The sequence below is a fragment of the Acipenser ruthenus genome, chromosome 2 (assembly GCF_902713425.1).
Source record: "Acipenser ruthenus chromosome 2, fAciRut3.2 maternal haplotype, whole genome shotgun sequence".
Classification (NCBI taxonomy): Eukaryota; Metazoa; Chordata; class Actinopteri; order Acipenseriformes; family Acipenseridae; genus Acipenser; species Acipenser ruthenus.
Genome location: NC_081190.1, coordinates 82,653,541 through 82,679,884, shown reverse-complemented (window position 1 = coordinate 82,679,884; position 26,344 = coordinate 82,653,541). Strand labels below are relative to the sequence as shown.

General features: G+C 37.4%; 1 protein-coding gene across 4 annotated transcripts in view; it reads left to right on the top strand.

Annotated features, from left to right (window-relative positions):
• Positions 1–1,095: 1,095 nt before the first annotated feature.
• LOC117409549 (H/ACA ribonucleoprotein complex non-core subunit NAF1-like) overlaps positions 1,096–26,344 on the top strand; it is a 49,386-nt gene continuing 24,137 nt past the window's right edge. Inside the window, exons 1-5 of one of the 4 annotated variants that reach the window (XM_034015782.3) lie at positions 1,096–1,246; positions 1,781–2,404; positions 3,125–3,257; positions 13,315–13,408; positions 25,240–25,322. In XM_034015782.3, the coding sequence (XP_033871673.3) occupies positions 1,797–2,404; positions 3,125–3,257; positions 13,315–13,408; positions 25,240–25,322 (918 nt within the window). In that variant the 5' untranslated portion in view covers positions 1,096–1,246; positions 1,781–1,796. Of the gene's footprint in view, positions 1,349–1,780; positions 2,405–3,124; positions 3,258–13,314; positions 13,409–25,239; positions 25,323–26,344 lie in introns of all 4 variants that reach the window. The other 3 variants (XM_034015778.3, XM_034015783.3, XM_034015779.3) reach the window with 3 other exon arrangements.

The window sequence follows — 26,344 nt, the reverse complement described above, 5'->3', positions numbered from 1 at the left end:
ATAAACCACTGAAGAGAGATGCTATGTTACCCATTTCTAAAATCCTTATTTTGTGCAGATTCCAAAAATGTGAGATTGCATTTTCACACCAGCTAGTTTTAGCCTGTTGGTTTCCTTTTCTCAGGCTAGGCGAGAAGGAACAGAGGATATACAGTAAGGCTCTTGAGTATGGTAACAGAAAGCAGTTCAGGCTCCAGACTTACAGGCAGTCCAGATTCCACCAAGAGACAGAAGCAGATCAAGCTGCCTGACTGTCCCATACAGGAAGGGGTAATATATTTTATGTATGGCCTAATATAATATTTTGTTATATTAGAAGTAAATAATAAAGACTGTTAACTTTGCATCGCTGTGTGACATGTTGTTATTCTCACCTTCAGACAGAACCCTTGAAATCTTACACTTATGCCAGAGTATCTCATTCTTTGGTGGTGTACTGGGCACATGAAATTGGGGTGAATGATATACACCATGTGCTGCATAATTCAAAGTGTTTAAGTGAAAGTGGCCTGGTGACAGTCTAGAGCTTGTAAAACCCTCAAAACCAATGAAAAGATGCACACATAGACATAGCAAATCCAGCAGTTTAAAAGTTTCTAAAATGTTACATAAAACATTAGGATTTTAGGGACTAAATGTGATGTAGGTATAATATATTCTATTTAAAAGTATAATTTTGTTTAAAATAATCTGGTAATAATGTATTTATTGTATATATATATATATATATATATATATATATATATATATATATATATATATATATATATATATATATAGTTTGCCTGGGGTACCTGAAAGGGAACATGGTAATTTTGGTGTAAAACAGCTGACTCCCAAAACCACAAAAGTCTTGTAGCACAGAGTGTTACAAAGGCTTTAGCAGAGAAGTGGTTAATTATACGAGAATAATGTCGATTGTTTCCAGTTTATCAGCTGAACCAATGAATTAGAGTACAGCCCCATGGCTCTAACACACAGGGTGCGTTCACGGAGATCATTGGTAAAACTGGTCAGATTCTGCACAGAATCAAGCAGAGTGATCTCCGTGAACGCACTCACGGTGTTAGATTCGTGGGGCTCTACTCTAATTCATTGGTTCAGCTGATGAACCACAGATCGAACTGCCTTGGCTTCCCCGAAGCGCATAAAAATGACGTTGATGTTTTTACGTGGTGCGTAGTAACAGCAAACCCGGAAGAGACTGAGTGGAAGCAGGCAAGCATCGTGTTGTGGTGGAAGACTGGTATGGTAAGCACATGGGAACAACGTTTTTTAGAACTCTATCGAATGTAGAGTAATAGGGGATTTTTAATTTTTTTTTCTTGCATTAACATAAGACTTATCGGTATGTTCTTTGATGTGTAACTAATTTCGATTCTGGCGTATAGTAAATGTACATGTTTTTGTTTCTATTTTTCATATAGGATTACGTGTGTATCAGTGAATAAAGCGTAACATGTTCTGTATCATGGATGGTTTTAGAATTACGTGTGTATTATTGTAATGTGACTTCTGATTTGACATGTGCTTAAGTAGGAGAGTGTGTTGCTGAGTTTAAAAGCATTTGTTTATTTTTTCTCACAAAGCAATACAAAGCAGTTACTACTAACTACATGTACACAACAAACAATAGTGCTAATTTGTGTGAAGCAATTAAAAGATTATGTAACGTGGCGTACTTGATTATGCGTCAGTCTGACACTATGTTTTATTTATTTATTTATTTATTTGTTTATTTATTTGTTTATTTATGTATGTATTTATTTATTTATTTCAGATATTTGTGATACAGTATGGAACAACAACCAGAAACAACCAAGGAGTCTTTGACAGTTGACATTATTTTGGAAAACACTGCTGTGATAGAACAACATAATTGCAAGGCCTTAGCTACTGAAACGTTTTCTGTTAAGACATCAGACTCTGGTAAAATGGAAAAGCTGCAACTTACTACCGTGATCAATAATGAAGTTGACGCTGAAATCCATGGATGCAGTGAACATCAGCCTGGAACTGAGGATTTCACAGGTGCTGAAGAAGTAAATGGCAATTTGCTGCCAAAAGTCACAGAAAAGTTTAATGATGGTGATATAACATTTAAAAAGCCAGAAACAAATATTTGTGACTTAAGTGATTTGACAAGACAAGCTATTGACCAGAAGTCCAACGAGGAAGAGATGGAGGTTTCAGTGGCTGCCCAAATCCAGTCCATTAATTTCATGACCTTGCAGATTCTTGATGGAACACAGGAAGCAGCAGGCTTGCATGTTGAGAGAGATGGAAACTTTCCTCAGGTTCATGTGACTGTGAACAGTGAAATTCAGGAGGGGGGTGCTATTGAAGGAAGTGATGAAAACATTCCATCTGAAGACTCTTCATCTGAAGACTCTTCATCAGAAAGGTTTTTATTATTATTTATTTCTTAGCAGCTGCCCTTATCCAGGGCGACTTACAATTGTTACAAGATATCACATTAATTTTACATACAATTATCCATTTATACAGTTGGGTTTTTACTGGAGCAAATGTAGGTAAAGTACCTTGCTCAAGGGTACAGCAGCAGTGTCCCCCACTGGGGATTGAATCCACAACCCTCAGGTCAAGAGTCCAGAGCCCTAACCACTACTCCACACTGCTGCCCTTTTATGCATATTTAAACTTTTGGGTTGGGGGTGGGGGTGGGGGTGGGGGGGTAATACATGGCAGATAGGAACAGTATTTTGTGACAATGTACTGTTGATGTTTTAAAACTCAATCTTCTTCAGTTAAGAGAATTGGGATGTGCTGACAGACTTGGTTCTACAGAGGTGGGAGATTCTGTTGGCATCTCATTTTTGTTTTACTGACTGCACTTTTTTATCCCTTCTTTCTCTTAGGGTAAATTTTAGTTTGTCTTCTGTTGCTTTGCTTGTTAATTATTGTTAATTCTAATGTGGACAAAAGGAGAGCCCCTTATGGAAGTTGTAGTGTAATAACTTGTTTTTTGTTTAGTCACACACACACGCCACATCAGATGTCTGTTGTGCAAAATCCTTGGAAGTAAATGTAGAGCTACTACATGCTACATTAAACTCCTGGTTGATATTACTGGAATTGTCTGATCTGTTTCTTTTTGTTTTAGTGATTCTGATTCTTCTTCCTCCTCCACATCACCCTGTCTTGTGCTTTCTGAAGCAGATGATGATGACTTTATGGGGCCTGGAAAAGGGAGGAAAACACAGCCTTTAAAAACTAAAGATGAAATTCTACCGGAGGTATGTGTACTGATCTCTATACTACTATAGACTATGGAATAAAATGGCAATCTGACATGATGTAGGAATAAGTCTGCACATACTAACACAACAATATATTTATTTAATGGCTAATACATGAGTTGGTGGCATTTGTTTTTTATGTAGATGAAACTGCTCTGTGAGGCTGTATAGGCTATGCATATTTAAATGTGTGGTTAGCAGCTTTTCTTGTAATATTTAGTAGAACTTTTCTGTTTTTTCTTTTTTTTTTTTTCAGTCTCACACTTCATCATATTTAGTATTTTGGGCAAGATGGACTTCTTCAGGGAGGGGTGAACTTGTTTAAAAGAAAAACAATATAGTAATGTTTCAAACTAAAACTAGGAGGTGGATGTAGTGTAACTTTTTTGCACCGCGATAGGAGGGACCATAGTTTACATTTGTAATTATTTATAGGTTTGCTAAATATTCTCTACCAAATCAACCTCTTTTCTCAGCTTTTCACTGGACATTCACATGTCTCGTGTCATGTTTTTTTTGGGGGGGAGCTGGGTTATTCAGCAACAGGATTATGACTAATGCATTAGGAGGAAAAGCCCTCCCATCTTTAGGAATTTGTTTCTATAGAGAATACTGAATGATCGTTTGTGGTATACTGTTTTTATTTGCTGCAGGAGGATGTCCCATGTAAGGACATCCTTCTAAGGCGCATAAAAACTGTATACCACAAGCTGTCATTTAAAATTCTGTTTATACCAGAAATATATCCCACGCTAGATAGACCCATGCTTGTTGTGTAAGACAATATTATAATCTATTTTTGGAATGGAATAAGCATCCCAGTAACTGATTTATTATTGCAAAGGGTTAACAGTTTTAATATAGTAACATAAATCAAAAGTTGTGACAAGACTTACCTCATTGATTGTGACAGCCATCAGTAAGGATAACCATGTCTTCACACTTAGTCTGGGTGTTCAGATGTCAAGGGCAGTTTGTTGAAAGGTGCTGGTACTAGCAGGCATACCATAACTTGAGCCTTTGTTAAAAAAACCCTATCGCACAGGAATAAAAATCACCACATAAACTAAACAGTTGGTTTCGGAATTTATACCGACATCGGTAACATTTTAGTCCTGTGCAAACATGATCACAAGTCCAGAGTAAGTACTAAGTGGTTAAATACAATTTATTAGTGAACAGCAGTGCAGTGCTGTCCGGGTTGTGCTGGCCATGCATGTGTTTTTTTTTTTTTTTTTTTTTTTTAGATTTGAGACTTTTGCTCGAGAGAAATGTCTTGTGTAAAATGCTTTTTTGGGTTTCCATTCGCTAAACCGGGCTTTTCACCCGACGTCATGCAAATGAATGGGAAAAGTTGCGGTTGATATGTGAATTAGCTATGCGTAAAGTACTTGTGCTGTTATTGAAGATTACTAGTGAAATGTTGTGAAACTGTGATTTCCATGTGCAGAGAACTGGTACACGAGTGAATCTGAGTGAGTTGGTTAATAATGTGTTTTACTGCTTTTGCCCAAATTGTTTTTCAAACTGTTAACTAAGCTGTTAACTCTGTCACATGATGAGAGGCTTCACTTCAGACGATCGTAGTTCCGGCTAGGAGTACCTTGATCTTTGTAACACGTCAATTAAATATTATTATTTAGAGAACTAATCAACCCATATAAACATTAAATGATCAATTATTGAATTGTTTCTACAGGCTATGCCATTGTAGGTTTGTTTGTTGTACAGATTTGATTGTCAGAATTTATTGGGTTATACTTTTGTGTAAATTTAAGTGACACATTTTTGGCTACTTTTGGGCTGTTTTTGATTGAGCTTTTGGCTACAGACGTCATACAGATCTTGCAACCCTGGGTACATGTCACAAATACTAATATATATATTTTTTTTTTCATGATGTGCAGTGTTTGTCAAGATTTTTAAATATACTTAAAGTAAAAATGATGCACTTACGTTTTTTTTTGCGTGTGTATATTAACCTTAATAACATAGCTTTTCATATTTAAAGATAAACTTGAACAAAAGTTACATTGCTTATTGGTACCAACTATTGGAGTCGCCCATATTTATTTTAAAAGTTGTGGTGCGGTGTCTCTCCAAACTCTATGTATGCTGCTGCTCCTCCTCCTCAGATCTTCCTCTCCCGTTCGTCTTCTGCTGTCAGCTGACAAAGGATCCCAGCATACTTTTCTTTTTAAAGGAATACAGCCTCTAATATATTACCCACCCAATATCTCATAACAAAAGGAATAGGGTTTTTTTTTTTTTTTTTTTGTACAATAGTCCTAATATTTTTATATAAAAGTAGCTGGAGCAAATACCGTTTTAGACCGTGGAATGTGCCGGTCATCACTTCAACGGACATTTTGCTCAGACATAACTAGGTGGAATTGCATGGGAGTGTAGTTATACACATTTAAACATAGTACTTTACAATAGTCTTTTTGACAGTTGTTTGGAAAGCTATTTGCAAGTGTATTCTGAAATACTATAGCCACCTGAATTCACAAGCCCACGATGCAGTTTATCAAACATTTTTAGTAACAGTTTTAAACATGATTAGCGTTATGCAACATTTTACATTTTCTTTTACGTTTTTCTTGTTTTTTTCACCAAGTTTTTCTTCTCGTGAAAAAAACACACATCTAAACCTACCCAATGATGCTATTTATGGAAATGTGGCTTTTGTCACTGTTTATTGCGAAGAAACTACAATGGCAGGCATAAAGAAAAAAAATGATGTCTAATTTTTCTGCCTGAAATGCACACAGAAAACAATGTATAACTAACTACTGTGTGATAGACAAAGTAAGGCCTTCACAACCTATTCTGGAATATTACAGTTTTACATACAGTCATTTTATGATATTAACAGCATTGCAAATCTTTATACCATTGTTAGATTTAGCGGAGAATTGTGCAGCATATGATTGTAACAGGAAAGTGGAAGTAGTTTTTGGATATAACTTCAATATGTTAGCTCCGGTATTGTATTTTTGGTGATTTACATAAATGTATATGATTGATTAACCTATTAAGTGTAACCTGTTGTCGGAGCAATAATTACAAAAAAATAAAATAAATAATAATAATTTAATTACATAAATAAATCTAGCAGAACTACTGATTTTTGTCTCCAGTTTATTAGAAGGTACTGGGAATTGAGATCCAGTACACAGTTGAGAGGGGCTGATGTATTTTTAAATGAGAAACACTTTGACTTTATTAAAAAAGTAAACAAAGTAAAAATGAAGAGCATATGTCCATACGCCCCAGTAATGTTGTTGAAGCTGACACCCTGGGATCCTTCAAGAAGCTGCTTGATGAGATTCTGGGATCAATAAGCTCTTAACAACCAAACTAGCAAGATAGGCCGAATGGCCTCCTCTCGTTTGTAAACTTTTTATGTTCTTATATTCTTATATGTCTAGGTTTTAATTAGTTTTCATATGATATACTTAGTATTTTTAGGAAAATTAGCACTGTGGGGCCACCAACAACATTTCATTTGAGAAACAATATTTTAGACGCATATTTTAGTTCTAGTGCTGTTCCCAGTAATGGATTTTAACACTTTTTTTTTGGTGTAATTAAAATTGACAAATACATATTACCCTGTGGCTCCTTCCATCTGAGGCTGTTAACATCATCAGACCCCTAGGGCCAAACATCATTATGCAGACATCCAGTTGTGAAAGGGAAATAAGTGTACTCTGAACAGGCTGATTCTCATTTGGACAGTCGCTATACATAAACAGGGCTCATTTCTTTTTTTGTGGACATTATTTTAGATTTTTAATTAAATGTTAGATGCGTGTGTGTTTTCAGGCACATATTGTGTGATTATTGACTGAAGTCCAGCCTGCCAGAGCTGTTTAAATGCTAGAAACTGGGGATGCACAAAGATTCAATTCGGTATGACCACTTCTGTTCTTTCCAGATTGTGGACACATTTATCAAACCATTGGTTTGTACACAGAGTGTCCTGAACAAAGTTGTGGGAGGTCAACCACACCAAGCAATGGCCCATATCTACCCAATAGGCCACTGAGGAATCGGAGTCCACTATGCATATGCTCATTATCCACTTCAGGACCCATACGCGACCAGACTGAGTTTGATTTAAAGTCAATAAGACCAGCTACGGCTCCACAATTGCCCCACGACACCAAAGAGACTTTAGTACTGCCTTGATCATCAGAAATGGCAGCTCAGTCAGGCATCTGTTTTGTTTACTGATGAATCAAATGCTCAGTGCAACATTGTTGAATATGACCATTTTGGAGGGGATTCACTTATGGATGGTTGCTGGTTCAATTGGCCCTCGGGTTGTTCTGATGCAAGTTAAGGCCTGTTGTCATAGTGCCAGGACTGTCATAATTAACTTGAGAAACTAAAGAGGTTATGAACTGGCTGGCAAGAAGTCTGGGTCTTAATCCTATAGAACATCTTTGGTACGTTCTATGGCTTTGTATTTGTCAGCGGTTAACCCTCCATGTGACATCAGTGTTTAAGAGAAGAATGGGACAGGATTCCTCAAGACGTTTCTTGTCGTCTGAGAAGAAGCATGCCCCATTGATGTGGAGATTGCTTTAATGGCAGAGGATCTAAAACTCGACACTGAGACAAAAAGGAAAAAGTTACTAAGACAAAACTTCAGCCATCTTTGTTAATGCATCTGGTGTTAACAAACAACATTACGAAGAACAAATGACAAATCATATCCAGTGTGCAATGGTTTGTGCTATAGTCCGTTATAAATTAGTGTATTAATGTAAATCTGGCATTTTTTTTTTTAAATGACTACTTTTATTATTTTCATAAATGTTAGGTGTGTTCTAAAAAAAAAAAAAATAAATAAAATCTGAAAAACAGATATGTAACATAACCTGTGTTTGGGTCTAAATATCCTAATCTAATTGAATTTAACTATACAGCCGTACAGTATATCTTTCAGGCAGTTTAAAAAATACTATTGGTGGCCACCCACTTATGACATTTTACTTTGCCAAGAGGTATAGATTCAGGTTTTATAACCCTGGACAAAGAGAGCTTGCTGCAAAGGTTAAAATGACAGATGCAGTTAAAGTCAATCAGTTTATGAAAGCATCTTATCTTCTCTGCCTGAAAAGCCCCAGGGTTTATTTATATTTAGTATTTTCACAGTTTAAATTAATACAGCTATTGGATGTCATTCCAACGGTCTTTTCTAAATTTTAATATAATTTTCAAAATATCATAGAACATTTTTTGTTAAAAGTCCTGTGATTCGCAAAGCTGTAGGTTGGTACTGTTGCTTTCATGTCGTTTAAGACTGGAATAATGGAGTCAAAGGAAAAGTTTGTAGTGTTTTCAAAAGCATAACAGGATTTCTAGGTGGAAGTATTATAGCATTACTTATTTCTGCTTGTCTGTTTTTAGTCACAATTAGGGCGTCGGGTTTTACTCGATTTAACCCGATTTCTCTCCCTAAGCTTTTTTTTTTCTGCATTCTGGTTAAACCCGAAAACTCCCCGAATAGGCACATACTGTATTTGAATAAACTCATGCGCAGTTGTCTGTGATTAAAATGCAGATAAGTACTGGCGCCGATGACGGTAAGCTGATTTACATATTAGAAAAATGTGTGTCTTTTTATATATACAGTACTGTGCAAAAGTTTTAGGCAGGTGTGAAAAAATGCTGTAAAGTAAGAATGCTTTCAAAAATAGACATGTTAATAGAGTATATTTGTCAATTAACTAAATGCAAAGTGAGTGAACAGAAGAAAAATCAATCAAATCCATATTTGGTGTGACCACCCTTTGCCTTCAAAACAGCATCAATTCTTCCAGGTACACTTGCACAAAGTCAGGGATTTTGTAGGCATATAGTCAGTTGTATGATTAAACAATTATACCAAATGGGTGCTAATGATCATCAATTCAATATGTAGGTTGAAACACAATCATTAACTGAAACAGAAACAGCTGTGTAGGAGGAATAAAACTGGGTGAGGAACAGTCAAACTCAGCTAACAAGGTGAGGTTGCTGAAGACAGTTTACTGTCAAAAGTCATACACCACGGCAAGACTGAGCACAGCAACAAGACACAAGGTAGTTATACTGCATCAGCAAGGTCTCTCCCAGGCAGAAATTTCAAGGCAGACAGGGGTTTCCAGATGTGCTGTCCAAGCTCTTTTGAAGAAGCACAAAGAAACGGGCAACGTTGAGGACCGTAGACGCAGTGGTCGGCCAAGGAAACTTACTGCAGCAGATGAAAGACACATCATGCTTACTTCCCTTTGCAATCGGAAGATGTCCAGCAGTGCCATCAGCTCAGAATTGGCAGAAAATAGTGGGACCCTGGTACACCCATCTACTGTCCGGAGAAGTCTGGTCAGAAGTGGCCTTGATGGAAGACTTGCGGCCAAAAAGCCATACCTCCGACGTGAAAACAAGGCCAAGCGACTCAACTATGCACGAAAACACAGGAACTGGGGTAAAATGGCAGCAGGTGCTCTGGACTGATGAGTCAAAATGTGAAATATTTGGCTGTAGCAGAAGGCAGTTTGTTCGCCGAGCGGCTGGAGAGCGGTACACGAATGAGTGTCTGCAGGCAACAGTGAAGCATGGTGGAGGTTCCTTGCAAGTTTTGGGGCTGCATTTCTGCAAATGGAGTTGGGGATTTGGTCAGAATTAATAGTCTCCTCAATGCTGAGAAGTACAGGCAGATACTTATCCATTATGCAATACCTTCAGGGAGGCATCTGATTGGCCCCAAATTTATTCTGCACCATGACAACGACCCCAAACATACAGCGAAATTCATTAAGAACTATCTTCAGTGTAAAGAAGAACAAGGAGTCCTGGAAGTAATGGTATGGCCCTCACAGAGCCCTGATCTCAACATCATCGAGTGTGTCTGGGATTACATGAAGAGAGAGAGAAGCAACTGAGGTTCCTTAAATCCACAGAAGAACTGTGGTTAGTTCTCCAAGATGTTTGGGCCAACCTACCTGCCGAGTTCCTTCAAAAACTGTGTGCAAGTGTACCTAGAAGAATTGATGCCGTTTTGAAGCCAAAGGGTGGTCACACCAAATATTGATTTGACGTAGATTTTTCTTCTGTTCACTCACTTTGCATTTTGTTAATTGATAAATATAAACTATTAACATGTCTATTTTTGAAAGCATTCTTACTTTACAGCATTTTTTCACACCTGCCTAAAATTTTTGCACAGTACTGTGTGTGTGTGTGTGTGTATATATATATATATATATATATATATATATATATATATATATATATATATATATAATTATATATTAGCTCAATATAAGTACAAAATTACAGCACTATAGCTTTAAGGTTTTTGCTTTTTTGCACACTTTTCTTCCCAGTTATTTGTTTTATGAGCGTGTGTTTAAGCCAAAAGCATTTCGATGTAAAAGTCGATTGTTTCTCTTTGTAAAACAGCATGGAGTGAAGTTGTTTAATTGATAAAACTTGATTGGAATGGAGAATTGCCTCCATATACAGTATGTGTGTGAGAAAGAAAGAGAGACAAAGGGGAGAGAGATATGTCATCAAAAGTTAGCATACCCAATGTGTGTAAATATACATACGTTGGGGATTTAAACTGTTGATGACAACTTTCTTTCATTAAATAATTCTACCCGATTTTTAAAAAAGCATTCACCCAAATTTGGAAAAATATTTAACCAGAAAATCAGACTCCCTAGTCATAACCCATTTGTATTAGTATATCAGTTATAAATCGGCTAGATTTTAGTCAGTAAAGCTCATTAAACATCAAATTACAAGTTCGACAGATTTATTTATGTAGGATAAACGTTGGTAAAACAACTGCCTAGTTTTTATTTTCTTACAAAAAATAATTCTGAAATGATCTCTAGTTTGTGTACTATTTACACTGTCACATCTCTGTTCTGCTGTGGATGGCTTGTGGTCCCTGTCAGTCATCTGAGTGGTCCCTTAGTACTGTAGTTTCACTGTCAATTATTTGACCCTGGTCCGACAGATCTCGTTGTCTGAACCAGCACTAGAATTCTCTCATTCATGTCTGTTCTGTTCAGCTTTATCAAATATTTTGTTCTGTGCTGTAAATGTATATAAAAAATGCATACTTATGCCTTAGAATAAAAAGTCTGTCAGATACACTTTGATTTGCTTTGTTTTCTATGGCTTATTTATGATGATTTTTTAATTCATGTAGCATCTTTATCTTTGTATATTCTGCGTTTACGAGGTATAGCTCCTCTGTGACCAACTGTTGTCCATTTAGAATGTTGGTAACCATGGTTTTGTTGCATGTTGAATATAAAAAAACAGGATTTCCGCAAGACGAGACTTATGTTTCTGAATGGCATAAAAAGTATGTTTTTACCCATTCTCTGCTTGAATTGAAAAATAGATTTAAAAAACCCGGTAAATTCTCTCAAAAATAAATGAAGATTTTAATCGATCTTGCAAAAAACTGTAAAACGAATAGTAGTATATCTACTGTAGTAATAACCACAAAATGTTTTACTATGTATTTGACTTATTAGCAATTAATATTGCCATTTCTTTCTACTTGCTGTATCATCAAACAAACCTACAATATTTAATCTTGTATCAGATTTCATCCTTAGACTGTTAATATCTCCTAAATAATTTAAGCTGTCAACTGCCAATATTATGAAAACTACTCTTGAATACTCTTAACAACATCCTTCACTGTGTCCTGTAGAAATCAACTTTTTCACTGACACTTTGTTTTTAACCTCAAAGTTGAACAAAATATTAGGGGTGCACCAATAAAGATTTTCTTGGCCCGATACCAATAGCCGATGGTTATCTGCCCATATTGGGCGATACTGATAGGATACAGATAATAATAGATAGTGCAGGTAAGCTATTGTAAACTACTAGAACAAGACATAGGATCTATAATTATAAATGTTAAATGACATTAACTTTTATAGCCACTTGCTGTCAAACATTGCATATCATAACTTCTATCTATATTGTACAGTAAAAAAACAAACCACGTGACAAAAAAGAGACACTCAAGATAAGCGAGAGAAATTGAAGCAGCAGTAAGATGTACTCCTTACCTATACTTGTTTTGTGTAAAGCTTAAACTACGCTGTGTTCCGACTGAGAAAATAAATACAACTTCCATTATTGGAACCCTTGCATTGCCCTGAATCATTACAAATACAACTTTACAGTAGTATTAAAAAAAAAAAAAGTCCAAACACCGCTGTTTAGAGACCTATTTACTGCAGGTTGATCGCACATTAAAAAGGTATCTGACTAACAGTGTTCTTGCGTCATTAGTAAGCGCACCTGACCAAACATTCAATTCTGTGCTAGAAGAAATTCAAGCATGAATATCTGTGTACGTTATCGGCTAAAATAACTAAAACTGCCGCTAGTCGATCGTGTTTTTATTTTCCCTTATATTGGTGCCATGCCAATAGGCTACACATCTACTAAATATTGTAGCGAACCTCGGTTAAGTCAGGCAGGCGCATCACACAGGGCGAGGCAATCCACACACAGGGGCCAGGCGTGCGTGAACCCGGGACCTCTCGCACTAAAGCATAGCGCCGATACCGCTGTACAAAAGAGCCGGCTCCCTTGCAAGGAGCGTATATCGGGCTAATCTCTTCGTGTGTGATAACGTCAGCTACCAGCCCTGCCGCCTTACCCCGTGCACACTACAATATCTGTACTGACTTACTATGCCTTTGAGGGAATTAAGTTGGTATTCCACATCTTACTGATTGTATTTTAAGTAGTGTTTAATTATTTGAATGTCTGCAAGTGTATTCCGGTGTGATGTTTAAATTTTCTTTATTGGGGAGGCTACTTATTTAAATAATATTACGGTAGGCTCATCATTAATAGTATTATTGCATAGTGAGTTATAGTTCTTATCCATACATGTTTAATATAGAAATAATGTCATTTAAAAGTTTCATTGGATGTTCAGCTGAAATACTCCAACTGTATTTGCTGTGCTACGACGTGGCTAACGTTGCTTTTATTTCATATGCAGGAACTCCCCAGTGTTGAAGATGAGACAATTATTCTGCCTGAAGATGTTGAAATAAAGCAGATTGGATTTGTGTCGAGTATAATTGAACAATTAGGTATGTCCATTTTATTCATGTCCCTGTAGACACCCTGTATCTCAGAAATCATTTGGTACAATTTATTGCTTATTTGTATGGTATGTTTAAAAACCAAAACACATATGATTTATTGTTAGTTTCAAATTCTGTATACCATGTATTATCACATTGTCTTACATATTTTTATCTGACATTGAATTTTGGAAATGAGAGATTATATAATTGAAGACAAAAAGACTTTACAGTGCAGATAAATAAATAAAACAAAAAAGCATAAAGGCAACAGAATAAATTAAGCGGACGTTAATTATTTATGTTAATGCAACATTTATAAGCGTTCAGATATCGGAGCATTGTAGTTGAAGTTTGCAATTTCCTCATAAAATTGTTCATTAAGTAAAGGTTATAGCTCATCTGATGCATATTTATTTTGATTGCAATAATAGCAACTGATTTTGAGATATAGATGCTCTACTGTGTGGTATTTTATTATATACATAACAACTGTGAACACTCAAATCATAAGTTTTTTTTTTTTTTTTTTTTTTTTTTTTTTTTTTTTTTTTTTTTGAGAAATTAATACTGAGATTGTCTGTTTTAAGTACATCGGTACTAAGCTCCTAGAGTAATCTGTCATTAGATGTATGGCTGGTTTCATTGACCCAGGGTAGCAGTAATCTCAGGTTATTTTACCTAAGGTAACATTAGGTCAGTGCTAATTGGTGTCTGTGAAACCAGCCACAACAATCCTGTTGCACAGCAGTTTTCACTTTTTTTTAAAAATCAAAACAATACTATGTTTTTGACTATGATTAGGTCCCTACCAAATTCACGGTACATTTTCGTAAATTTCACGGTCGTAACATTTTAAAAATCTTAAATTCCACGGTTTCAGCTATTTTTAAATCTTAAATTTCACTGTGGTGTACGAACATGTAGTTAAAAATGGCAAAATATAAACATTTAAAGCCCTGAAGTTAACAAAAAGCATGTGACTAACAAAGTAGAAACACTAAAAGAAAATCAAACTGAAATCCAGACGATTCACTCTATGATTGCATTTCTGTTGTTATTTAAAAAACAAAACAAAACAACTGTTTTTGCATTGTATGCAACAGTAACTCAAAAACTATTCTGAAATGCTGTTTTTCTTCATTCCCTGTCTCTGCGGTGTAAATGCCTTACTGTATTAAGACACAGCTCTCTGCATCCACAGAGTTTGTTGGAATTGACAGACAGCTCAGAGCTAGGGACGGGTTTGTAGCTGGACAGTATATCCTGTCCTGTTCATGATGAGCTTTCTATTTTAAATTGAAACAAGCTAACAATCCCATCACAAACCTGTAATGGTACAGATAACTGGATTGGATTTTACTATGGGGTAAAAGTACACAAAAGACCAGATTTCACGGTCCGTGATGCGTTTTTCACAGCTGTGAATTTGGTAGGGCCCCAATTATGATCAAGGACTAGGTGAAATGGTCTAAGATAGCTATTCATAATGAAGCGAGACATTCAAATTGACTGACAGATAAGAACGTTTACAAACGAGAGGAGGCCATTCGTCCCATCTTGCTCGTTTGGTTGTTAGTAGCTTATTGATCCCAGAATCTCCATCAAGCAGCTTCTTGAAGGATCCCAGGATGTCAGCTTCAACAATGAGCGATTGTTGTGTTTGGATTATATGGCAATATTGTATAAAAAGAAACTAAACCCAAATTGACCAAAATCATCTTTTATGTGGTCTCGGTTCAGTTGATTCTGTTCAAATTCTGGTGCGAACCAAATTGAAACTGAACCTCACATCAAATGTGGAAACAAACGTATGTGAAAGGGCATTAAGAAACTGATGTCATGATTTATACAATCAGGGATTCAATCAGAAAAAGTGAGTAAAGTCTAACACTGATGAAAACTGTAAATGGTATAGTACCTTTTTCATAGATTCCAATACATTATTATTATTATTATTATTATTATTATTATTTATTTCTTAGCAGACGCCCTTATCCAGGGCGACTTACAATTGTAAGCAAATACAAATACATTCAAGTGTTACAATATAAGTCATACAATAAGAACAAGAAATACAATAATTCTCAAGTGTGACAAACCACAATTCAATAATACAGCAGATAATAGTGAAAGTTACATCAGGATATGATTAAATAGTGATAGTTACATCAGGATATGATTAAGTACAAAATACTACAGATTAAACACTTGGCAGATTACAATATTCTGAGGTACAGGATTAAATGCAGTAAAATAGGGGGCAGATAAGAGCAAAATAAAGCATATTTAAATGAAGGGTGATAGTGTCCCAGGATACAACAGAGGAGTTCTACAGGTGCTGTTTGAAGAGGTGAGTCTTAAGGAGGCGCCGGAATGTGGTCAGGGACTGGGCAGTCCTGACATCTGTAGGAAGGTCGTTCCACCACTGCGGAGCAAGGGTGGAGAAGGAGTGGGCTCGGGAGGCAGGGGAGCGTAGCGGAGGTAGAGCCAGTCTTCTAGTGCAGGCGGAGCGGAGAGGTCGAGTGGGGGTGTAGGGAGAGATGAGGGTCTGGAGGTAGCTGGGTGCAGTCTGATCAAGGCATCTGTAGGCTAGTACAAGAGTCTTGAACTGGATGCGAGCGGTGATCGGGAGCCAGTGGAGCGAGCGGAGTAGTGGAGTAGCGTGGGCGAAGCGAGGTAGAGAGAACACCAGGCGAGCAGCAGAGTTCTGGATGAGCTGGAACGGACGGGTGGCGGACGCAGGGAGGCCAGCCAGGAGGGAGTTGCAGTAGTCTAGGCGGGAGAGTACCAGGGCCTGGACCAGGAGCTGGGTAGCATAGTTGGTGAGGAAGGGTCGGATTCTTCGGATGTTGCTCAGGAAGAATCGGCAAGTGCGTGCCAGAGTGGAGATGTGCTGGGAATAAGAGAGGCAGGGGTCCAGGGTGACTCCAAGGTTCTTAGCTGAGGAAGAGGGAGAGAGTGTGGTAGATTCCAGAGGAACAGAGATAGAGAGATCAGAGGAGGGGGAGGAGGAGGGAAAGAAAAGGAGGTCAGATTTAGAGAGGTTGAGTTTGAGGTGATGCAAGTGCATCCAGGAGGAAATAGCAGACAGACAGGTAGAGATACGGGAGGAGATGGTGGAGTCAGAGGTGGGGAAGGAGAGGAAAATCTGAGCATCATCAGCATAGAAATGGTATGAGAAACCATAGGATGCGATGAGGGGGCCCAGGGAGCGGGTGTAGAGAGAGAAGAGGAGAGGACCCAAGACTGACCCTTGGGGGACTCCAGTTAAGAGAGGGTGAGGTGTGGAGGTTGCTCCACGCCAGGTTACCTGGTAAGTGCGGTTGGAGAGGTAGGAGGAGAACCAGGCCAGAGCAGTGCCAGAGATCCCCAGGTCAGCAAGAGATGATAGTAGAATAGAGTGATCAACAGTGTCAAAGGCAGCAGAGAGGTCGAGGAGAATTAGGACAGAGGAGAGAGAGGCAGCTCGGGCACACTTAAGTGAGTTGGTGACAGACAGGAGGGCGGTTTCAGTGGAGTGAGCAGAGCGGAAGCCAGATTGGAGAGGGTCAAGCAGAGAGTGGTTGGACAGGAAAGCAGAGAGCTGGCGGTGTACAGTCTGCTCGAGGGTTTTGGAGAGAAAGGGTAGGAGGGAGACAGGACGGTAGCTCTGGAGGGAGGTGGGGTCGAGGGTAGGTTTTTTGAGGAGGGGAGTGATAGAGGCTTTTTTGAAGGCAGAGGGGAAGATGCCAGAAAGTAGAGAGGTGTTGAGGAGGGAGGAGATGAAGGGGAGTAGAGCAGGAGCAGCAGCTTAAAAGAGGTGAGTGGGGAGGGGGTCCAAGGCACACGTGGTGGGTTTGTGACCCTGGAGCAGGGAGGAGAGGTCAGAGTCTGAGAGGGGCAAGAAGGTGGAGAGGGAGGGCGAGTTAGTAGGGGATGTAGTGGGTGTAGGGGTTGGAGCGGGAGGGGGTGCGGGGGAGGGAGAGGTGTTAAAGAGTTTGCGTATATCTGAGATTTTAGAAGAGAAGAAGGAGGCAAAGTTGTCAGGGGAGATAGAGGAGGGAGGAGGAGGGGGGGGAGGGTTTAGGAGGGAGGAGAAGGTAGAGAATAGTTTACGTGGGTTTACTAGAAGATCCCTTCTAGTTTGCAAGAGGCCTTTCAACAGTGTTTGTCTGTCCTTAATGTCTTCCTGGGAGTTCTGGTATACCGTTTTAAAGTTTCAATGATGACTGCCAAGTTTAGTTTACACGTAGAGATGCCCTTGGCAGAGGGGTTGCTTTCATACATTTGGCATTTTTATATTCCTTTCTGTGAAAACTAAACACTGCTTTAGTAGAAACTGCATTATTCTCATAATGTACCATGGATGCTTATCTTTTTCATTTCTAAATATCCATGGGAACTTGATGGATTGTAAGATGAAGTTTAATTCATGAATGTTTGAAGCAATCTGTGGCAAGATTACAGCCTTCTGTGTTTCTTTTAGGGATGTGCTTTTGGTACATGTTTTATTCACTTTTAAATGCTATGTTATTGTCAGCTGCAGAGTCACTTAAAATTACGTCTCACCCGAAAGACGGAGCACAAGGAGGTTAAGTGACTTGCTCAGGGTCACACAATGAGTCAGTGGCTGAGGTGGGATTTGAACCGGGGACCTCCTGGTTACAAGCCCTTTTCTTTAACCACTGGACCACACAGCCTCCTATGCAGGTGTCAGTGTTTAAACACACACTCTTTTATATTACATTCTGATATAAACTGACAGCCCTGGTTAGTATTTTCCAAGTAAACCTCTAAAGAAGCAAATCACGTTTTAACATCGTAAAGACTTAACTACAAAGTAAAAAAGAAAAACACGTACACACCAAAGTATATATAGAAATTGGGGATGTCAGTCAATTCAATATTTTTTATCAGTTTATTTATAGGCATTTGTTGATTAACGAGTAGGTCAATCGGTAGATTTAATCCGTGCACATTTTTAATAAAGGTAACAATCTTATAGCGGCTGTCCTACATGTAATACTAAAAAATCAATAGAATCTAAAAATATAAGTCCCATGGGAATGTGTTCTTTTTAAAAGCATTTGTATTATTATTTTTATCTTGGTAAATGTCTCTCTTTGTATTTGTACTGCACTATTGAGATGTACCTGTGCTGGCCTTGTGGGCACAAAGTGAATAAACTTATTTTTATTTTATATATATTATATTAAAAGAACAAAACAAAACCAATAATAATTATAAAAAAAAGGTGACATGTGTTACATAATCTATCAAATGCACAGATTCCGATACATTGTTACATTAACTCTACTGTTCAGGGATCGGTGCCACAAACAGGAAATCCATATATATATATATATATATATATATATATATATATAATTTTAAATATCCCCTTCTGTTCACAAATTACACAGATATCAAGGATTTAAAAAAAAAAATGTTTTAAAACAAATGCTTTGCGTAAAAGTGTACTGGTAAATTTAGAGCCTATACATAATTAATTTACACTGTTGTTTGCATGTGTTTAACCCTTTGCAATCCATTAATTCACCGCATCTCAGGCACGTCTGGTCCAATTTATTTTCACACACGCAGTTTATTTAAGACGCGCTGTTTAAAGTTTTTTTTTTCACAGTAAAAGAGGTTTAAAAGGCACTGCATATCGGCTTCTGTAGCAGGGCGGTAGTAAGCCCTGCTTATTGATATGTGTTTGTTTTGTTTTATTTTCAGAACGAGGGTTCCCCCTCCATCCCTGTGTTATTTTGTTTGTTTATTTTGATGATTATTGTGTATTATATGCATGACGGCGAGTGCCGTATGTTTTGTTATTATTTTGCATTTTGACGGCGTAGCCGATTTGTTTTGTAGCGTGGATGGGTAGTCCCATCCACAGTAGAAATTAAACTTGTGCAGAAGGTGGCCATCTCCCGAATGAATTAAGTGATTTAATTTGTTGCTAATCGGGAGATGGTCACCTGTTATAAAAAGCCTGCAGCTCTCCAACTCAGGGTGGGTGTTGTAGGTGCGGTGGGTGTTTGGCGCGAGAGGAGAGAACGAGAGGAGAGAAACAAAACGAAACGAAACTTAAAACTCCAGGAACAGTGAAGGCATTTGCTCAGCCTGACCTGGGTTTTGTTATTATTTTGTGTTCGTAATTTGTTTGTTTACCCTTTTATTTTGCTCGGTAAGCACAGTGTTTATTTGTGTTTAAATATTTTATTTTTGGATTATTTTACCTTTTGTTTTTGTTGTGCCTTCTTCTGGTCTGACGTCACCACTCGTCATCCCTGTCACAGCTTCTCTTGGCTCCTATCGATCTCACTCGGCCATTGAATGGTTTTCTTGGCTTTTTCCGGAGAAAAAACAACTAGAGATCTGTTTTTTGCATCTTTTTTATGATGAAATCAAATTGTGTTAGACGTGTTCACAGTCGCCATCTAGAGTGTTCTGTTTATTTTGGATGTTTGCGTTTTACTGCATTCAGTAACTCCATCCACAGTAATTCTGAATGTTTATTTCAAATGGTGATGCATTGAACTTGTGTTTTTGAGATACAGCAATTTTGTTTGGCATAATTATTTACATACCACAGTTTTCTTGTCTGGTTCCTCAAAATCATTCCAAATATGGCGTTGCCTCGATCCTTTGTTTAGAGATTCAGTTTTAGTAAAAATATATAACAAACATCAGAAAAAACGCTTTTCTTACCCCGTGTGGACTGGATACCATACCACGCCCACTACAGCATGAACACTGAGTGCACCAGTGATGTGCCAGAACGACCGAGAATAAAACCCGCCCCAGTGTCAATCTTTCTGTTGCACCAATTAGAAAAACTACTTAGAGGCACTTGCCAAACCCCTTCCTTTTTATAATATCCACCCTTACTGTGGCACTACAGCAATCGGATACATGACGGACTGCAGTATATGGTGATAAATTACTAAAATTAATACATTTAAAAAATATGCTTTTGGTAAAATTTGTCTTGTGACCGGTTGTGCGTTAGCCAATTCACACTTCTGTTAGCTACATAGGTCTCAAATGTGCAGTTAACAGAAACACATGTTACTGTATAGCACGCATGTATTTGAATTTTAAAACATATCTGGTACTACTTTAGGTTAAAGGAATGCTGTCCGCTTCTAAGCTTTTATTCTTGTGTTCTCTGTTTGCACATGCACTCCCTGGATCATTTCACCCCAGGAGTGTCTTCTGCGTCAAAGCATACAGGTATTACTGGCTGAAAACATGTCAACAGGGGAAGCAGCTGATTGGTTAGTGACAGGAAAAAAGCCAGTGAATGGGGGTGGTCAGTTTCACTCTCAAGGTGAAATGACCCAGGAAGTACACGACTAAAAGCATGTATTTAAAAAAATTAATAAATAAAAATTGTAGTAACAGATACCATGTTTTGAAATGAAAATACATGTTTGCTGTAACATGTTTCTTTCAAAACTCAGACTTGTATAGGCCTCAGAACACTTCTGAGGGCTATCAGTTATTAGTTGTGCATGGCAGGGAGCTATTTTGTTAGCTGCAATTACTTAAACAGTTTGCTGTAAAATTCTGCTGTTTTTAAATGAATTGATTAATTCTACCTGGCCAATCCCATTGTTATAATCATGTCACATTCTTGGTGTCAAAAAAATTTGAGTATGGCATTCTTTTTTTATTTACTTATTATTTATTTAGGTCAAAAAGTAAAAAGTGTGGCACGGATTACAAATCTTGAAAATTGCATTTGGCAGCCATTAACATGTAATGGACATAAGTATCGTGATAGTATCGAATATCATGATACTGTGCATGGTATCGTATCGATACTCCCTAAATGAGGTATCGCAGAACACTACTCCACACACATGAATATTCGTGCACATGTAATAGTGTTACAAGGCTTTCTGGGTGATTATTAGAATCTTGGTTCTAGTAATATACAGTAATGAGGTTTCTGATTGCGTCCAACATGATTCAGTTCCATGTGAGGTAAGCCATAATGCATGTTTTTCTAAGCTGAAAATTGAAAGTGAAAGGTGATTTAAGGTGGACTAAACTGATTTTAATTGGTTGTGACACACACACACACATACTGTACCTGGAGAGGAAACTGAATATTTAATACAGTTACATGCATGGTGATGTAAAGCATCTCAGGAATGTAAAAAAATAAAAGTTCTGATGGTTTAAACTATAGAGATAAATGATGTGTATTGTGTGTGGTGATGAAGTGCACTAGTTATAATCTTGCATCTAGAACCTGTGGAATAATACTGTATTTTGGTTGAAATCTGGGGAATATTGTTTTGTAACGAGAAAACCGAAAGGCATAATGGGTCAGTTGCAGTGTACCAGTGATTGTCACATCAAATGGACTAAAATGTTGACCAGAAAATCCTGCAAATCTCAGACAAGCAAGTGTACCAAGTTATTATTATTATTATTATTATTATTATTATTATTATTATTATTATTATTATTATTATTATTTATTTCTTAGCAGACGCCCTTATCCAGGGCGACTTACAATCGCAAGCAAATACAAATACATTCAAGTGTTACAATACAAGTAAAACAATAAGAGCAAGAAATACAATAATTTTTGTTCAAGTGTGACAAACCACAATTCAATAATACAGCAGATAATAGTGATAGTTACATCAGGATATGATTAAATAGTGATAGTTACATCAGGATATGATTAAATACAAAGTACTACAGGTTAAACACTTGTTAGTCTTATCCATCCTCGTGCTGTTCAAGACAAACAACCTGAAAGCAATGGAATTTCTGAAGCTGAAAAGGAACATGAAAGTTCACATATAAACAAGGACTTTGAGGCAATACAAGAATCTCCACTGAAGAGAAGGAAGTTGTCACAAAATGTATATGCAGTTCAGAAGGTAAAGAAGGTTGGAGAAGCAATGAAGAGAAAGCTAAAAAAGGTTTTCCCACAAACTTTAGTGGAAGACCGTGAAACAATCAAGGAGCAGGCTCAGGCATATCAAGATGATGGCCCAGCTGAAGGAAAAATGTCATTCAAAAAGTCAACAAGTTCATATTTTGACAGCTCTCCCAATGTCTTGGTCTATACGAAGGACTGCTGCTGATTTTGGTGCTACCTACCACATGTCCAGGACAGCCATGGCTTTACAGGAAGAGAAGGGATGCCTATTGGATTCAAATCCAAAAATTGGGGGGAAAATGCTAACGGAGGTGATTGCTCATATGGTAAAGTTGTTCTATAAGAGGGAAGATGTTCGTCGTCTCATGGCCGGAAAGAAAGATTTTGTTTCTGTTTACAATAAACAGTTGGGAAGGAGGAAGCACCAAAAAAAAAACGGTTTGTTCTCTGCAATCTTTCAGAAGCCTATTGTTTCTTCAGATTGTAGCATCCTGACAATCTCAATGCTTAAAGAGAGTTTGGAATGAATGAAAAAACAGTACATGACTGGAGACGAAACAGACAAATTTAAAAATATGGCGAAAGAAAAATGAGCTGATAGAAGAGGAAACCCGATTTGTAGAAAACAGTTTGTTTGAATGGAGTTCTTTTAATGACTTTAATACGTACTGTAACTTGTTCTTCATGTCACTGCAGTACAGTGGTACACTTGCAAAGTATGTTTGTGGTTATGGATCTGATTAAGTAAATAAAATTAATGTATTATTGTACAGCTAGAAGTTTAGTGCAATTGTACTGCACCGTATGCAACGCTAAGATGTTTTGTTAACTGGTTATTAGATGGCGCACTGTTAGTTTATTGTTTTGTTTGCTTTTTTAATTGATGCAAGCAGCACTGTTTAATACTTTAAAAATGTTTAATACAACACTTTTGTAAAAGCCATTGCAGCTGGAACTCTATTGTCTTGTCTAAGAGACAATATAGTTCAGTTCAGAAATGTTCAGTCACACAAAGATATGTTCTTGAAGTCTTTGGGTACTTGATAAGCTAAAATAAAATAGGGTAATACAGATGTGATGTAGGATGTATAACTTGCTTTTACTTACTGGTGCACTGTTAATTATTTTTTTTTAAATCCATTTAAGTACCAGTTGTCAGTGGCTTACACTGTTACTACTGGAATTTATAGTAGTATTATGTCTATATTTTGACATTGCACTTAAATTGACTTGAACCAATTATTTTGTAATTTTGAAAAAAGAATAGAGTTTCTATTAGCAGTTTAACTAAATACCAAAAAAAAAACACTGTAAAATTATATAAGTGTAAGGGTTATTTCGAAACTAAACCTGTGGAGTGTTCTTTATTTATCAGTGTTGAACATGTAGGAAGAATTTTAAAGTATTTTAGACACTGGAAGGGTGTGGGAAAACACAAGGCAGACACAAAGTTTGAATATGAGATACCGGCACAGGCACCCAGATTTATTATTCCACACTCAGTTGGCAGGTGCTTCTGTGACAGTTTGGTGGCACATTACTAGCAATGGCATTGTGCCCCATCTTCATAAATCATACACACAGTGTGTAAACCAAAAAAGAATAAGTAAAAGGCGAAAGGAAAAAGGAAAATAAAACACTTTAAGGAAAAACTACAAAATAAAGTGTGCAGGTTTTTAACCGCGGTTCGTTGCTCCCTCTAGCGGTGCAAGCCCCAAGAAACAGGCACTGCTCAATATCCTCTCTTATACACTGTGGGACAGCTCAGTCCCACTAAGCTAACTATGTAAGATAGTAAAAAGAAACTAACCGGTGCGTGGCTTGCTTGCACCACCGCGTCTGTGTGTCTCGTGCTGGAGTTGCCGCAGTTTCCAGTTTTGCTTCAAAGTATCCGGATTCCGCCGTGAAGTCACGCTCCACTATACTTCCTGAGAGGATATAAAATAGTGCCTTTTTATTTAGCCATTCACCCCTTATAGTCCCACCCCCCAGTCAATGACAGAGCGTCAGCCGATTCCTTCACAGCTGACTCCTGTCAATAAGACCTTTCCTGACAGGATGGGAATACACAGGGTGTCTGAACCCCCTACAAACTCACGCATGCGCCTGATGGCGGTCCAGATCCCTCCCCTCTCACAAACACAAAAAGGTGTTTTCCTAAAATTCCCGTCTCAAAAAGGGGGGAGTGACTTACGCCAGTGCGAGACCTATACAGCGATATTTACGGTAGTTGTTGTGGTTACTGTATTGCCACTGACAGCAAACACATTATTATTTTTTTTTAAATAAAATATTTAACTTTATTTGCTATACTAGATAGATTGAACATATAGGACAGCGATGAAGCAGACAGGCAACATTCAGAGGGTGTGTACTAGAAAAGTATATATATATATTTTTTAATCAAACTAAATTATTGAGGTTCAGCTAGGTCAAAGGATATTGAAGGCTCTGCACAAAATCATAAATTGTTCTATGTGATCCATTTTACTAGTGAAGTGTCTGTATTCATCACACTTATGTAATACATATGAAATTGCCCTTGACATGAAGGGACAAATTTAAATCAGTGCAGTGGTCAGAATAATGCAGAAGGTTTTTTTTTTTTTAAACATAAGTGTTCTCTGAATCAAGCATTGTTGTCATTATTTTGTGATCATTAGAACTTTATCTTTTATATATTTCCATAATGATCCTTTCTTGTTGAGAATATAATTTAAAGTTATTTACAAATTCTTGCTGTTTTTGCAGATGCCTTTTAAGATGCAAAGTGCCTCTGTATTTCCCCCTTATTTTTAATTTAAAGATTTAAATGTGTTGCCCTCTCCAAAAGTTACCTAAATATTTGCATAAATAGTGGATTTTTAATGTAATGTAATTTAATGTATTATGTTATTTCTAGAAAAATAATATTTTTATTAAATTCCTTTTTTCTTTTCAGTAATAATTGAGTCACTAAAGGATACACCGCCGCTTAAAGATGAAAGTGTAGTTTTTAATGAAGGAAGACTTGCTATTGGAAAGGTAAGTTAAAAACAAATTAGACAGCTTCTAACAAACAGAGTAACTGCCAGTAGACAGGTATATCTATAAATATTGTACTCATTCAAACATATACAAGTGTTGTAGAGTTGCTGAGAAATCAGCCGTAGAAACCCTGAACTCACCCTGACCTGCAGCCCAACTAGTGGGGGCTAGTTTTATTAATACAGTTTAAGATGATTTGCAGTCACTGAGAAGGCAAAGGAAGACAGATAACAGATGTAATTTGTAGTGAGGTTGACAATAAAAATACATATATTACCTTATTTTTTAATATGTTATAAAAGAGAATTGTCAGTGTAATTACACTATGTAACACAATTTTTGTTCCTGGGTAGTAAGTGTTATTTCCTAATTGCTTATGCCTCAAAAGTATAGAAAATGGCTATTATTCCCCACAAACTTTGCTTTTGTGACCAGGACAGTGATATTTTGAAATTTACCTATTTCCAATGAGAAAACGGGCAAATTTGTGTCTTTTCGTTCACATAAAGTCAGAAAAAAACAACATATGAATCCAAATTAACATGTATTTGTACTAAAGTAATACAAAAATGACTACAAAAGTGAGTAGTTTTTCGAGATTTACGATTATACTGTAAATTACTTTCACAAATCAGCCCCCAAATGTAGTCTCCCATCATGTTCTCGTTATACTGTCCTTGGTAGCGGCGTTCAAAGTCCAGTATATCCTGGTGGAAGGGCTCGCCTTGCTCCTCCGAGTACGCTCCCATGTTCTCCTTGAATTTATCAAGATGAGCATCAAGGATATGGACTTTGAGGGACATCCTACAGCCCATTGTGCCGTAGTTCTTCACCAGTCTCAACCAGCTCCACATAGTTTTCGGCCTTGTGATTGCCCAGGAAGTCCTGAACCACTGCGACCAAAGCTGTTCCAAGCCGCTTTCTCCTTACTAGTGAGCTTCTTGGAGAATTCATTGCACTCCAGGATCTTCTTTATCTGTGGTCCGACGAAGACACCGGCTTTGACCTTTGCCTCAGAC